The 17,248-nt window shown below is 36.9% G+C and overlaps 1 protein-coding gene across 8 annotated transcripts in view; it reads right to left on the bottom strand.

Moving 5' to 3' along the window:
* NSD1 (nuclear receptor binding SET domain protein 1) overlaps positions 1–17,248 on the bottom strand; it is a 148,887-nt gene that overhangs the window by 9,201 nt on the left and 122,438 nt on the right. For all 8 annotated transcript variants that reach the window (XM_058724337.1, XM_058724370.1, XM_058724348.1 and 5 more), the window contains 6 exons: positions 15,610–15,815; positions 11,558–11,670; positions 6,826–7,095; positions 5,376–5,492; positions 3,953–4,094; positions 761–867 (listed from right to left, as the gene is read on the bottom strand). In XM_058724337.1, the coding sequence (XP_058580320.1) occupies positions 761–867; positions 3,953–4,094; positions 5,376–5,492; positions 6,826–7,095; positions 11,558–11,670; positions 15,610–15,815 (955 nt within the window). The remainder of the gene's footprint in view (positions 1–760; positions 868–3,952; positions 4,095–5,375; positions 5,493–6,825; positions 7,096–11,557; positions 11,671–15,609; positions 15,816–17,248) is intronic.

Here is a 17,248-nt window from a genome sequence, read left to right as displayed (position 1 = left end):
GCATAATATGAAATACCCAATTGGAGTCATTGTGCAGTTTACTCTTCATCAAAATTAAACTTCAATTTTCAATGTACTTTAACTTATGATAGAGAAATCTAGATGCATGTTCATCTATTATGGTCCATCCATTATGTAAAAAATTTAACAGTCACTAAAGATGATAGTTAAGAAGACGATGTAACAGCAAGGAAAAAAATTTTATAGTATTTAAGATACAGACTTGCAAGCAATTCTTTACATTTACAGAATTGTAGATCAGTTAAAATGTACATAAAAACCCAGGAAGACACAACAATATTTATACTTTGTTAAGATGAAAAGATTAAGGGTCCTATGTTTATCTACAGTGTTATACTACATTTAGAATCTTAAATTCAATATTGGATTTTTTGATAGCTTTAAAAGAGAGAGAGAGAGAGGGAGACACAGACACCAAGAATGTAAGAAGCTTATTAGGAAATGTAAGTGAGATTAGCTGAGACCAATAAAGACATGGAAAGTAACCTACTTTACGGATTCCTATTTTACAGTTTTTTTAGCTAGAAAGGTATCACCAATTAGAAGTCAGACTGCTTAAAACACATCAACAATACCCAAAGATCAGCTCTTGTATAACCAAACTGATCATCAGAATGCTTATTTAAGTGCCAGACCCCAATGTTTTAATTCCAAAGAGACATCTTAAAGAGTCAGCCGTGCCACTGGTTAGGGAGGGAGGACCACACCATTATTCCCGATGGAAACGTTTGGAAGGTACCTTTGGCCTTACACCCAAAAAGCCACTGCAGTTTGGGGCTCCACATTTGCAAACAGTCTTTCCATTCCCAAGACATTCTAGGTTGTAGTTGAAGGTAAGTTCAGTGCCTGCATAAAAGACCATGAATATATTAACATCTATGGCTTTGATTACCTTATTTCTTAAAAAAAATTTTTTTTAATGTTTATTTTTGAGAGAGAGACCGAGCAAGCGCACAAGCAAGCATGGGGTGGAGACAGAGAGAGAGACACAGAATCTGAAGCAGGCTCCAGGCTCCAAGCTGTCAGCACATGGCCTGATGCAGGGCTGAAATGCACAAACTGCGAGACCATGACCTGAGCTGAAGTTGGGATGCTTAATTGACTGAGCCACCCAAGTACCCCTAATTACATTATTTCTGTATTAATCATAAAGGATACTGACTTATTAGAGAACAAAACTTTGGGAGGGTAGGAAGGGATTTATTAACTCTAACACCACTATATTAATAAATTCTAATCCTGTAAAATTATTAATCAGCAAATACACTTAATAACAGAAAAACATAAATGGCTCAGCAACTTAGTATTTAAAATAGCCTTTACTACAGACATGTTAATTATCCCAAGTTGTTTGTTTTCTAACCCATTCAGATTCTAAATATATTAATTCATTACCAAAACCTAACAAACAACAACTCATTGTATACAGTGATTTGCTAGGCACTAGGAATGCAAGTATGAAGAAAACACCTGTTGTTCTGTGCCAAACCTGGCAGAACTTAAGTAAGAGAGACATCTCAATACAGAGTAATGCCAGAGAACTCTATACCATAGACCTAAGGTCTGGCTTTAAATCCCTGTTACTACAATCTAGCTGGGTGATCTGAGCCCTGAGTACATTTGTTAAATGAAGAAACAACAATAATCTCACAAGCTTGTTTAGAAAATTTGGCATAATGCACATAGCAGTAATTTGTAAACTTTAAAAAGAGATGTACAGGGGCTCCTTAGTTGGCGCAGTCGGTTGAGGGTCTGACTCATTTTGGCTCAGATCATGACATCGTGGTTCGTGAATTCATGCTCCACATCAGGCTCTGTGCAGATGGTGAGGAGTCTGCGCCTGCCTCCCTCCCTCCCTCCCTCCCTCCCTCTCCTTGGCTCACACGCACTCTCTCTCTCTCAAAATAAATACATGAGCTAAAACAATTAAAAAAAAAAAAAAACAAAGATGTACAGATTTAAGATACAAATTGTCCCCTTTCTGTCAAAAGTGCATTTTATCAGAGCAAAGAGCAAAGAAAACACACCAACATTCAAATTCAAAGCACATTAGGGAAAGCCTAACAAAATAATTCTCTATATGTATACAAAAGAGACTATTTCTGGGTGGGGGTAATGGTTCACCATTAACATATAAAATGATAATCATTAGGTCAAAATTATCAAATCTTAGGAAGATTTCCCATTGCAGACTGACCTATCTTCCATCAGTGAGACTAACCAATACATATAGTTTTTCATCTAATATTGAATTAATATAGATCATTATTTGCTTATTTGGCTAAGCAAATTATAAAGCAGCTGCCTTACATTTAGGGGTCCAAATGGTTCGAATCACTCATGTCCTGGTGAGGTTCACAATGTAAGGAGCTTACAGGAACTGAAGACTGACCCAGATAACAGCAGGGTTATGTCTCCCCTCTCACACCCACTGTGAAATACCGCACTGAATGATAGATAATTCTATTCATACAATTCCATTCTTATTACACAATTTATAAGTATATAACTGAATTTTTATTAATTTAATGCACTTATAAAGCAACTCAACCATACATATACAAAGTTTAAGATAGCAGGATACTTGACATAACCTGCTGCTTACCCACCATCCACTATATAAACATACTGCACAGAGGATAAATCAGAAGGTACCGGTACACATAAAAGAAAGACTCATACGTTTCTAGAAAAGAGTCCAATATACAATAATCCTTGAGAGGTCTGCACTTAGGGGATGGCAAAGGGCAATGGAGAAAAGATAAACAAGGAGTATGATACATGTAGTAGACAGAAAGTATAACAGGTATGTGAAGAATCCACGAAGCTGAATGAGATAAGGAGAGCAAGCTGAAAAGTTCAGACTCTACCTGCCAAGGCTGCAGCTCCCACAGACACTCCACATAGCACTGAGCACATTCTGTCTCATTCCCCTTATCCCACCCATGCAGACTGGAAGTCAAGTGAGAACAAGAACAAGGTCTATGAATTCCCACACCATGCTACTTGAGCTAAGTGAATATGGGAGAAAAGAGAAGAAAAACTTGTGCCGAGATTGGTAGAGGAATCTACCCCCAGGGATAAAGACTATAAAGTTCCAAGTACAAATGTACTGAAAGCAGTCAGGAGAGATTTAAGAACTAAAGTCATGTGGCTAATATTTGAGTAATTAATACACAGGACACTCCTCCAGGGTGGTTAGAAGTGCCAGACTTAAGAATTCAAGTAACATAGGGGGGCGCCTGGGTGGCGCAGTCGGTTAAGCGTCCGACTTCAGCCAGGTCACGATCTCGCAGTCTGTGAGTTCGAGCCCCGCGCAGGCTCTGGGCTGATGGCTCGGAGCCTGGAGCCTGTTTCCGATTCTGTGTCTCCCTCTCTCTCTGCCCCTCCCCCGTTCATGCTCTGTCTCTCTCTGTCCCAAAAATAAATTAAAAAAAAAAAAGTTGAAAAAAAAAATTAAAAAAAAAAAAAAAAAAGAATTTAAGTAACATAGGTATACCATATACCTCGCATTTTTGCAAGGATTAAATATAATATGCTTGGAACAGTGTCTGGCAGTGGTGCCAGGGGCTGAGGAGAGAGAAAATGGGGGTTTAGCATTTAATGGGTGCACAGTTTCACTTGGGGAAGATGAAAGGGTTATAGACATGGATGGAGGTGTTAGTTGCACAACAACATGAATGGATCTAATGCCACAAAATTATACACATTAAAAAATGGTTAAATGATAAGTTTTATGTTATGTATATTTTACCATACCACCACCACCAAGAAAATACTCCAAGCCAAGTACCACCTGGTACCTGTAAGTCTTTTATATATCCTCAAGAATTTGCAAACCTCATTTTGGGATTATGGGGCATATGGGAATTTTTAGATGCTCAAACCTGACATTCCTTTCTTAGCTCCAGAATCCTTAATTGATTCTTACCTGCTTTAATGTCACTCAGGGCAAAAAGACCAACACGGGTATCTCCATTCACAGACCATTTCTGTGTTTCACAGTTGGGCTGGCAGCAATGATTCATGAACCGAGCATAATTTCCTTTGGGACCAGCGTCAATGATTCGGTCCTAGAATTCCAAAAGATGCTGCTCATTAGACACTTCCTGTGTATTTTAATAAGCTAGAATTCCTATTTGTCAAATCTGACTCTTCCAGGAGTGGTTCTCAAAGTGTAGTCACTAATCCACATCTGTTACTTGCTAGAAATGCAAATTCTTGGGCTGCACCTCAGATATACTAAAGCAGAAACTTTTAGGTGGGGCCTAGCAATCTGTGTTATAACAAGCCTACTAGATGATTATGATACATGCTGAAGTTTAGGACCACTGTCTTAGAAGCAGCAGCTTGTCCCATCCTCTCAATTAGGTAGTCCTGAACCCTGGCTACACATTAGACATCACCTAAGTAGGGGGCACCTGGGTGGCTCAGTTGGTTAAGCGTCTGGCTTCAGCTCAGGTCATGATCTCAACAGTTCATGGGTTTGAGCCCCATGTCAGACTCTGTGCTGACAGCTCAGAACCTGGAGCCTGCTTCAGATTCTGTGTCTCCCTCTCTTTCTGCCCCTCCCCTACTTACACTCTCTCTCTCAAAAATAAATAAAAGTTAAAAAAATTAAAAAAAAAAAAAAATCACCTAAGCAGATTTTAATACTGATAATGTGACCCCATCCCAAACTAAGATGTGAATATCTGGAGGTGATGATCTCATAAACCAAAGGGTTCAACTTGATAAATGTTCACAAAGTTTCACACCAGGAAAGAAATCTGTTGTAACAGCCAGTGGAAGAGGTGGGGGTGGGGAGCTGGCAGACCCTAATATTCAGATACAAGGAAGAATCTGATACACAGAAAATAAACACACTAAGATGCTAGAATCAGGAATGAGTCCCAAATAGAATTCTAGGCACCGATGAAATGCAACTCATCAGCAAATTCCTATAATTGGAAAGATGAGTTGGGTTCAGAAGCTGAGTTCTAAAATCAATTTTTAAGACCTTCTTAATGTACTAAATATTAACAAATCAGTTTCTCAATCTGTAAAGCAAAAGGGTAAAAGAATGATTATTTTACTTTGTTGGCTTCAAGTTTTAATCCTATAGGAAAAACTAAAAGACATAATACCCAAATTAAACAGTTCAAAAAGAAAGCAAATAGCTTTGTTGCCTCTGGCAATGAATGTATACCAAGAAATGGGCAAACTGAGCTACTCCAGAACCTTGACCAAGCAATCCCTATAAATTTAAGGGAAAGACACTATTTTGGGTGGTGAATCCATGCCTACAAACACTATGACTAGGACAATATCAATTTCACAATCTTATAACAATGGAAGTAACACAAATTACTTACTTTGTCTAGGGTAAGCATATAGAAATTAGTGATATCATGTTCTTGGGCATAACGGATTCGAGCTCTGCATTCTTCTTCATCTATTAGCTCACCCACATACTCATTCACAAATTCACCCTAGAACAAGAAATAGCTCTTAATGGCAAAAAGCACAACTGTGTTCCCAGGTACACCTTATTTTTTAAAAAATTAATGAAAATAACAATCTCCAAAGAAGTTCATGTACACGTAACTAGTCACTTTAGCAAAGGATTATTCAAGAAACACAAATACGATGCTTCAACTATTTGACAATGAAAACCACCTCCCCACTCCTATCATGGTTACCAGGAGAAAGACTGGGATACACTGGACAATGAAGATCAACCAAGATGAAAGTAAGTAAACTAGGGCTCCATTATAATGCTGACATGGATAGTTGAACCCTTTAAGTGCCCCCAAACCTGAAAGTCAGTTTCCCTAAACTATGATCCTTTTCCAGAGAACGTGCTCTGTCTGCTGCCTTTCCACATTTTACAATACTGTCCTCCTGACACTGTGGCCATACCAGCTTTCACTCTTGCTGTCCACCTTGCCTGCAATGCTTTAACACTCAACTAGTCTAAGCCAACAACTATTTGTCTTTCAATTTTCAACTTAAAATATTCTCAGAGTCAAAGCTAGTTTCAGGCCCTTTACCATTTACCACTGCCTCCAGAACCCTTTGTGCTTCCACACTGGGTGATTACTTGATCAATGTCTGCCCCCCTTAGAATGTAAACTTTATGAAAACATGAACCATGTCTCTATTATTGATCACTGCATTTGGAGCACAATGCCCAACACACAGTAGATAATAACCACTTAGCAAATAACGAAACAGACTGATATTCACTTCCTTTTCTAGAGACAAACTTCAGAATTCTTCAGAAAGCATAACTAGAATAAAGTTTATTAAAATGTCAAGATTTATTCTACACAAAGACTACATAATATTATCTATCAGAAACTTGCAGGTCCTTCTAAGTTTGAAATTGTACATGTTAGTGTGCTTTTTAGTACAGAGGGCCTAATCCTCTTCTTCATTTTCCATGAACTCAAACCCAGTGAAAACAGATTTTATTAGGTGATTAACACCTTTGTATCACATGTTCATTATCCCCTTTCTCTTTACAGGTTCCAGGATTGTCACAAAAGAGCAAATAAGGTCACAGTATCTCTATGAATTCCCTTCATTTTTTCATCCTCATACACAGTGAACATGTTTAATACTAAGGACTTTAGAGGTAAAGGAGACTTTCCCAAGCCTATAAACTCTAGAAGGACACAGCAAGACTAATAGTAAGGTTAATCCTTAACTATCTTATCTTCCCTCTAATGATCATCTCCTATTCATCAAGAATAACTACTCCTATTAAGCAAATGCAAAGAAGAAAAAAAAAATCTATAAATTATGAAAAACTTTCTTCACCTTTTTAATATCGGTTTTTGTCCGGAGACCCCAGCCCCTCTGTAATGTGCGAAAAATTTCAACCTCTGGATACTGGCGCTTAGTGAAGCACTGGTTTTGGCAGCGTCCTCCGGCAGGACATACTGTGGGGTGGCACTCATAGAGCAGCATGCGGTTGATACACTCGGAGTCTATCCCACAGGGGTTATCATCAGTAGCTTTACAGTTGCAACGGGGAATTTCAGACAAGTCTGCAGTAAAGATTTGTACCCTGCCAATAGGACGGTTCACCTGGAAAAGAAATACATACTATAGAACATCAGGCAAGCCAACACAAGCCAGTTTAGGACCTATTAAAAGATAGACGTCTTTTCCTTGAAGTTGAATGCCACATTTTACAGGATTTTGAACTTAGTGGCATTATTCACAATAGCTAAAATGTGGCAAGAACCCATATACATCCACAGATAACACATGGATATACAAAATGTGGTATAAACAATGGAATATTATTCAGCTTAAAAAGAAATTCTGACACATGGTATAACATGGATGAACCTGAAGTACATTATTGTACATGAAATAAGCCAGTCACAAAAAGGCAAATACTGTATGATTCCAACTTATATAAGGTACTTATAGTAGTCAAAATCATAAAGACAAAAAGTAGAATGGTGGTTTTGAAGAAATGAGAGGAGGGGAGAATGGGAAGCTAATGTTTAATGGGTAGAGTTTCAGGTTTACTAGATGAAAAAAAATACTAGAGATATATGGTGGTAATGGCTGCAAACATTATGAATGCACTTAATATCACTGAACTGTATGTTTAAATAGGATTAGGCTGATAAATTTTATGTTATCTATATTTTACAATAAAAAAAATTGAAAAAAGATTTAGGCACGTTTGACATAAAGCCTTACTTAATATACAAATTATGAATCCCACAAAAAATTTTTGAAAATCACTTAAAAAAATGTAGTTTAAAAGCTGGTACGCCAAAGTGAACTCTAAACTGAGTTTCTGCTATTACCACATGGTGGCACCACTTTAGCAACTACGTTAAAAAAAAAAATTCTTAAATTATAATGGCTTGCATGAGAAGGTCTTTGGGTAACTGAGGTTCCTGTTATGTGAAGATATATTTTAATATTTATTACCATAATATGAAATCTTTTTAATAGACTATAGCAATGTCACTCATGCATTTATTTAGTAGTAGTCAAAAACAGTGAAAATCTGCTGCGGTAAAACACAGAGGTCAAACAGCTGCTATAACACTGAAGCCATTAGTTTTTCAAATGCTGGTAGCAACAATTTGAGGCAAAAAACAGACATTTCATAATACAGGTGGATTTGTGTACTATGAGAATGAGTCTCCCCTACCTGATATTATTTCATGGGGAATAGTCAAACTGTGAGTCTTTAAAAACTCAACCCTTTCATAAAAATTGGCTATTCAGGAATTTTATCAAAATTTTGATAAATCACTTGTTAACATTGTTGTGAGAATAAGAAATACAAGTAAAAGTTATAGTACAGAGCTTACTACAGCCTCTTAAACATGGTAGATATTAAAATTAAGTTGTCCTTTTAATATCTTATTTATTTATTTGAGAGAGAGAGAGAGAGGGAGGGAGGTAGAGAGAGAGAGAGAGAGAGAGAGAGAGAGAGAGAGAGAGAGAGAGAGAGAAAATATGAATCTTAAAAGGAGGCTTCATGCTCAGTATGGAGCCCAATGCAGGACTTGATCCCACGACCTGGGATCATGACCTGAGCTGAAATCAAGAGTCAGATGCTTAACTGATTCAGTCAGCTAGGCACCTATTAATGTCCCTTTTAAGTATTTGTCACATCAAATATTTGAGATTACCCTATCTATTCAATCTAAAATCACTATGATTAACAAAAGTTATTTCCACCCGCTAAATTCCCAAAAAGTTTCATTTCTAACATTTTAGTTTTTGCCTACTGTTTAACAATATCATAAAATCTCCACTGTCTTTGCAGAAATATAATGTCTTCAAACCAGTTCTCGATAGCACCTTAGAAGGATGTAACTCTACCAGATCTCTTCCCAGATTTTTCAAATACTGGTAAAAATTGTAAACTTCTTGTTAATGGAGGAATATTGTTACCACGTGAAGTTATACTATTGAAGGCATACTATTACCACTGAAGTCACAAAACTCAAGAAAGCAAATTCTAAAAGTATAGAGGTAAGGACTAAGTTCAATCACCTCAGACTGCAGGTCCTACAAATAGGGCACTTGAACATGCACCTGTCTCAACATGAGTACCCTTACCTGACCTCCCTCCCACAAAATTTTCATCCTACTCCTTTTCTTCTATAAAAATATGTTTCAATCATTCGGAAGATCTAATCTAATTTGTTACTAATCCCAAGTAAGTTTCTTGCCTAACATAACATAAAGCAAAACAAAAAAAACACATTGTTTAGTAAGAATAAAATATAAATATGTAAGTACAGTTAAATTTAGCTCACTCTAGATCAGAGATTGACAAACTTTTCCTGTAAATGGCTAGATGGTAAATTTTAGTCTCTGAAGGGTATAGATTTCTGGTGCATGTAGCTTAATTGTCATTGGAGCACAAAAGTAGCATAAGACAATTTCTAAAGAAGCATGGATGAGTGTCAATAAAACTTCATTTATGGATACTGATACTTGAATTTCATATAATCTTCATGTCCTGCTTTTCATTTTTATATTTTTCCCAACCAGAGTAGGCCAGATTTGGTCCATGGACTGTTGGTTGGTTTGCCAATGGTTTGCCATTTGGTCCATGGACCACAGTTTGCCAACCCTTGATCTAAAATTTTTTCCTGGAAATATATTTGTTTATAAAAAGGTGGGACGGTGTATGAAGGAAAGAAGTTGGCTTCTAAATTCTGTGATTTAGATCACTCACAAGAAGTTTCTCGCAACAGCTCAATATGGTTGACGTGCTACTCAGAAATGCCTCCCTTGCTATTATCTGACATCTATGACTGTGGGAAACCAGATTACTTTCCCCTTTTTGAGGCCTAACTACACTTAGATCTCTATGCATTATATCTCCATGCACAATAACTCCACTTAACTCTCAGTATATCACCACCAGTTTCCATTTAGACTCAATTTTAGATTTTGTCTCTTTTCATCAGTTTTATTTGTAAGGATTTATATTTTATTAATCTTATTCTTTCTTACAGGTCTTCCAAAGATCAAAAGCCAAATTTACCTTTTTTTAAAAGGGGGAGGGGGGGAACCACCCTCATTCTATCTTGCAACTACCATGTACATCCATTAAAACCCTTTTAAAAATCTAAGCTATATTATGGAATTTTAGTGTTCCTAATTTCCTATATTTCATAACATTTCACTATTTTATCATTACTCATAGTTACTCATCAGTGATTCCCAACTCTGCCAATAAAGATTTAACTGACAAGAAAACAGAAAAATAATGAAATCACCAAAGTTCATACATGCAAGAGTTCAACACTCACATTTTAGTTTCTGTATGGCATTGCCCAAAGTGCTAAATCATCTTTCCAGAATGTATTAAAGAGTCGAGATAACATCTTTGTAGTCTGCTTTTAGTAGGGTTGCTTTATTGAGCAAATAAAAATCCCAGACACCTGATTAAATTTGAATTTCAGATTGAAAAAAAAAAAAAAGGTTTCTAGTTTAGGTATGTCCCATGGAATATTTGGGATATACTTGACTACATTAGCCTCTAAAGATGGTGAAATTGATCTTTAAGTGAAACCTCAGACTAGAAGACTTTAGAAGCCCAAATATCAATGGGAATACTAATAATAAATTTCTATAGACAAAAAAGAAATATGGTGTTCAGGAATGACATCAGCATAAATACTGTACAACAAGAAACTGGACAGTCTCATTTTGTTAACAAAGTTCATAATAGTATTCTTTCATGTCTTCTAACGTTTGAACACAACTAACTTCTTAAAAAGGTTTTTTGAAAAGAGGTTATAGGAGTGCCTGGCTGGCTCAGTTAAGTGTGTGACTCTTGATCTCAGGGTCATGAGTTCAAGCCCCATGTTAGGTGTAGAGATTACCTATTTAAATAAATAAAACTTAGAAAAAAAAAGAATAAAGAAGTTTTAGTAAATACTTGTTGAAATGTCTAGTAAATTTGTTCTACATTATTCCTGTATTTTTAACTTCTCTTAATTATTCATAAAAATGACTTAAAACATAAACAAATGCAAAGGATCCGAAGGACCCTGATGATAAACAGTGAGGACTCTTACTCTACTAGGTTCATTAAGGGTTAGGTACAACTAACAGGAACTTTACTGACCTTGGGAAACCCAGTCATAGTGGTCACCTAAAATATCTTTAGTATCAGCCATTACCAAGAAGACTTACCCTGTGTATTATTCATACTATCTCGGGACTATTTATCACTTTTTATCATGGTTCTTGAACCCCCTTCAAACTGCAAGATATTGACTGTGCACATAATCTAATCCAATCTACTTCTATAAAAAGACTTTCCAAAGCAACAGAAAAAATTATAAAACACAACTGATTTTACATAAAAGTGTAGACAAGGTGCTAGGAATGCTGCTCTGGAACTTTTTATCTTCTTTCAAGTTCATACCTCTACCTAAAAGCAACTGTGTTTGTGCTTCCAATCCTCTTCATGAACACAGCAGGAAGAGAGAGAGAGAGAGATCTATAGGGTCTCTCCTAGAGACAGTCTCCTGAGGTCTTTTCTCACCTTTATATGCTTGTAAGGTGGTGGCTTCTTGTCATTCTTTCGGTCTTCCTGCAGCTGTCTTAGCTCTTTTTGTGCCTTTAACTCCTCAAACCTTGCTGCAGCTTCTTGAAGAGCTAAGAAAACACACAGCACAAGTCACTTAATCTTAGGTGGACTTGTTCATTTTGCCTTTTTTTCCCCCTTTAAAGTTGGAGAAAATCCACGTCTTTTACACAAAACTAAACCAGCATTATATGGAAAATTAAGAAGTATATATGACTGCTATTTTCAAGTTAATTTATAGTTCCCAGGGTATTCAGATTTAGCATTAATACAAAACATAATCCACCATTAAATGGCACAATGCAGGCTACCACCTTCAGAGGAAAATTGAAAACAAAAACAAATCCAGCCAAATGATTTGAAAAAGCCCACAAATAACATCTCCTAACAACGAGACTGCATCTGTTCAGCAAAGTCACTGCCCTTCATTAAGCCAAATTCTTGCCTCAGTTCTGAACCTCTTGCCTCCAGAAACACTCCGTCTCTTTAGTGCCAAATAACATGCTACATTCCTTTGGAAGAAATTCAAAATTAAAGTTTTCCTCTCCTTCTTACCCAATTTTCTAGAGTACCTGTCCTATTCCTCTCCTAAGGCTCATTCTGTAAATATCAACTATTAGCTATAAAGATACAATAACAGATCTTCATAGCTGATTTGTATTCAAGTACTATACTTTCATATGCTTGAAAGAGTGTAATATCTTAGAAGTCCAACAAAATCTTAAGATTCTTTCTTTTTCCACGTAAAACTAATTTTTAATTCATTCTCCTTTTTTAGAATTCATTATTCCTGAACCAGGTTAAAAATTCTGAAAAGAATCCCAATTCTTTCCCCTCCTTCCTCTCTGCAGCTTTCCCCATATTCTGTTAGCTGTTTAAAGAAAATATCCCCTTTGATCCACCCCTTTTTCTCCATTTCCCTGTCACCATCTAACAGAATTCGTGTTGCCCTGAATCCTCTTATTTTATAATCACTCCTTTCTTCATGCTATTATTCACCATGTCCTGCCTACTCTGTCTACTTAATGTCTATCCAAATACTCATCATCCTCTCCACCCCAGAGTCACTTCACTGTGACAGTCTTATCATCTCTGTTCAGAAGTACTGAAACAGCCATCTCACTAACATTCTGGCTATAGCCTCTCACGTTTATGGTCCTCAAGTTCTACTTAGACAAAAGTTTCTAAAAAGTCTGCTCTGACCATGTAACTTACCTACCTTTTCTGGCAAACAGCCCTGTGTTCCCCAACCCCATCTTCAACTGTACTGCACAGAGGTCACTAACTCAGTTTGTTAAAGATTTAATGTATACTTTCACATATGCTGTCTTGTTAACATTTTCATTGTTAATTTTTTTTTTTTTAAGTTTAAATGTTTATTTATTTTTGAGACAGAACAAGTGTTCTGGGGAAGGGCAGAAAGAGATAGAGATAGAGAATCCCAAGCAGGCTCTGTGCTATCAGCACTGAACCTGACGTGGGGCTCAAACTCATGAACCTTGAGATCATGACCTGAGCTGAAATCAAGAGTCAGATGCTTAACTGACTGAGCCACCCAGGTGCCCCTAAAGTTTATTTTTAGAGGTGGGGAGGGGGTAGGGAGGGAGGGGAAGAAAGAGCATGCCTGCGGGGAGGGGCAGAGAGAGAGGGAGACAGAATCACTGAAAATTTGATGCAGGACTCAAACTCATGAACCGTGAGATCATGACCAAAGCTGAAGTTGGGACACTTAACCAACTGAGCCACCCAGGTGTCCCCCATTTGTTAACTTCTTCGCAGGCAGAGTAGGGCTTAAGAGTTTGGATTCTGGGGTCCAACTGTTAGAGTTTGAAACCTTCCTCTATCACTTATTGGCACTGGAACCTTGGGTAAGTAATTTTTACTTTTATGATCCTTAGTTTCCTCATCTATAAAATAAGGATAATAACATCTAACTTACAGGGGGTATCACAAGGACTTAAAGCAGAAAAAAACCTGAACAGGGTCTGGCAAACAATAAATGAGAACTATTATTATGGTTCGCTCTTCAAAGTCACTTGGAAAAAAACCATCCAGGACTTCTAACTTTGATCCCCAGCACAGTTATGCTTCCTCTTGGTCTGTTCCCATAGCACACCATGCACATTTTTGCCACAACACTCAAAGAATGGCATTTTGACTGCTTAGATCTCGAATTTGCCCATAAAAACGTGTATTCTTTGAAGGCAGAGGTACCCAGCCAGCCCAGGGTAGAGGCATAGAAAGAGCAGAATCCCAGAGCTTTAGTGGGCTCAGACTTGTGGTATTCCCTACAACTCGACCTTCTCCCCCAGCCTCCGTGGTGGCCAGCTCTATGCAGACAAAGATGTTGCTAAACTGGTCCCCGACCATCCAAGATTACAAGACTCAAGAGCCAAGCTCCTATAGTATTAATACTAACAGCCCATATTTGCAGAGAAACGACATGGTCAACAGATAAGTGAGGACCCAATGAAATGACATGAGGCAAATGGAACCTTTGTGAAACTTGTTCCCTATGGACATCATTCTCATTCCTCATCAAGAAAGTTTTACCTGCTTACAATCTTATAAAGAATCTTCATCTAATCAAAAAGTTTCACTATTTTTTAATGTTTATTTTTTTAAACTTAAAGTTTATTTATTTATTTTGGGGGAGAGAGAGAGAGAGAGAGAGCGAGCCCAAGCTGGGGAGAGGCACAGAGAGAGGAAAAGAGAAAACTCTGTCAGCACAGAGCCCAACTTGGAGCTCAAATTCACCAACTGTGAGATCATGACCTAAGCTGCAACCAAGAGTCAGAAACTTAACAGACTGAGCCACCCAGATAACCCTTAAATGTTTATTTTTGAGACAGCACAAGTTGGGGAGGGGCAGAGAGAGGGGGACCAAGGGTTAAAAGTGGGCTACGAGCTGACAGCAGTGAGCCCAATGTGAGGCTTGAACTCATGAACTGCAAGATCATGACCTGAGCCAAAGTCGGAGGCTCAACCAACTGAGCCACCCAGGTGCCCCGAAAGTTTCACTTGTTTAGAATCTCCACCTCACCATGCAGATAAAATCTTACATATGTCAATGTCCAAATAAATTAAGAAATAAGAGATACTTATACTGTCTTTCAAAGGACAGCTAAAGGAAGAAAGTAATTATTGTTGATGGCATACCAACTCAACTATGTGCTCTGTGGTTGATGTTTTTATTATCTCACTGAATTCTCAAAGCAACCTTTACTCATTATACAGTAAGAGAAAACTGAGGCTCATAGTTGATTCAACCCCTCCTAGCCCCAAATGTCCTCATTCCTTCACTACCAGGCCAGCTTAAAAAAAAATCTCTTTTGATTCAGAACATTAATGCTTTCATTTTCAATATTTTCCTTTATTAACTTCTGGTGAATTTTATTTCTTCCCAACAAATCAAAAAAAAAACAAAAACAAAAACAAAAACAAAAACCTTGTGGAACAAACAACTCTACTAGAGATTCTGACTCTTGTCTAACAAACTATACTGTTTATGGTATAAAATAGTTCCAAAGTTCCAGTACTTGATAAGATGCTGAGAAAACAGAACTGATAAAACACTTCCCTCAAGGGGCACCTGGGTGGCTCAGTTGGTTAAAGCGTTTCACTCTTGATTTCAGCTCAGGTCAAGATCTCAAGGTTCGTGGGATCAAGGCCCACATTGTGGGCTAACAGCACAGAGCCTACTTGGAATTTTCTCCGCCCCTCCCTCACTCAGGCTTTCTCTATCTCTCTTTCTTTCTCAAAAGTAAATAAATAAACCAAAAAAAAAAAAAACTCCCTCAAGGAAATTCTAATTACCTAAAGGTTAGGCTAAAAATAATGAGCTATGTGGATCAAGTTCCCTGTAAAATCCTATAGCTGTAGCTACATAATGCCCCAGAAATCAGAACACAGCAGCTAATGGAATATATGTGAATTCTAACACATAACAGAACAAATACTTGGGTAACAGAGATCTGTGATGGCCTGAGAAACAAAAAGGATAAAGTTACCTTTTTTATATGTCCCATCCACTCCTTTGCCCATCTTATCCTTGCTGCTCACATCACCCTCCATATAGGGAAAGACTCGAGCCTGGTGTGTCCACAGATAGTCATTAGACCCAAAGAATAACACAGGGAACTCGCCAACATCATGTCTCATCTTATCAATATTGGAAGGTACAGCTCGAGGATGGCAGATCTCAGCTGGCCACCACCTGGGAAAGGTGAAAACAAGCAAGGAAACCTTTAGAAGGCTGCAGAATAATTAGGGAAACAAGCTACTTTTTAGGACAGGAATAAGGAATAACAAGGTCTATCCACATTAAAGTTCAACCTAGCCATTTTTACAATCTAACTAGAGAACAAACAAGTAGTATGTGCTGAAAACGCCCACCTTCATAGATATACTCACATATAAAGTTAGATTCAGTTATTCTAGTTTAAAGAATCTATAAAAGGAAACAATAATTTAACAAAATAATAATTATCACATAGATATGAACAAAGCTTTTGACTATAATGTTCACTGAAGAATTATCTTTAAGAATGAAAACCTGGACAGCAATCTAAATGTTCAACAAGAAGGGAATGAATGATAAGGTAACTACGGCACATGATACAATGAAATACAATTTGGCTTTTAAAAAACTGTTAGGCATATAGAAAAATGACACCAAGAATTGACCCCTAAAATACAAAAAATAAAAAAATTAAAAAAATTAAAAAAAAAAAAAATAAAATAAAATACATGTAAATTAATACTTTACATGTCCACTTTAGGAAGACAATTTGGCATTAGTTATTTAAGGTGGAAACCCCTATCCTAGAAAAACTCCTGTGCATGTACACTAAGGAACACTGACAAACTGCTCCAAACAGGAAAATGGATAAATTAACTACACTATATCAGAAGTCTATATGAAAAAGAAATGGAGAATGGCAAAGTATGAACTAGAGCACTACACTAACCACTATAAATCTCAGGAGCATAATAGTGAATGAAAAAAGCAAGTAGCAGGAAAATATAGCATCAATTCCTTTACATAAAGGTCTAAAACGTGCAAAACAAAACATTATACATGTGTAAACATATAGTAACGCAAAGGAATAAAAAACACAAAATGTTGTATAGTCGTTACTGCTAGGAGTGGGGCAACAGTATATTCAGAAAGGGTCATGGAGGGAGCCTCAAGTACCAGCAATATGCTATTTCTTTAAATGGGAGGAACATACATAGGTAGGTACTTATGTATGTATGTATCAGAAAGGTAAATTTCTGATTCTCTTAAATCATGCATGTTATGATTGATATATTCTTCTGTATATTCCATGATCAACAAAAATAATTAAAAAAAAGAAAAGACACAAAACTGGGTATAAACCATAAGGCTAATTATTTTGAGGGAACATGCATTGGTGTGTCTTCAAGTAAATATGCTAAAATATTAGCAATGTATCTTCCTTGTTATGGGTTTGTTTTCATTCATGAATTTTCCAGAGAATATGTATTATTCCTATAATCACAAAACAGAAAATGAGTTTTTTTTCTTTTATAATGAAAAAATTAATGGGGGGGTGCACCTTGCTTAATCAGAAAAATTTTTTTTAAAATTTAAAGAAAAAAAAAGCTAAACACTGTATTTAAGAT

This window comes from Neofelis nebulosa, chromosome 1 (genome assembly GCF_028018385.1).
Source record: "Neofelis nebulosa isolate mNeoNeb1 chromosome 1, mNeoNeb1.pri, whole genome shotgun sequence".
Classification (NCBI taxonomy): domain Eukaryota; kingdom Metazoa; phylum Chordata; class Mammalia; order Carnivora; family Felidae; genus Neofelis; species Neofelis nebulosa.
The sequence above is the reverse complement of the archived record's forward strand: the minus strand, read 5'-3'. Positions and strand labels throughout refer to the sequence as shown.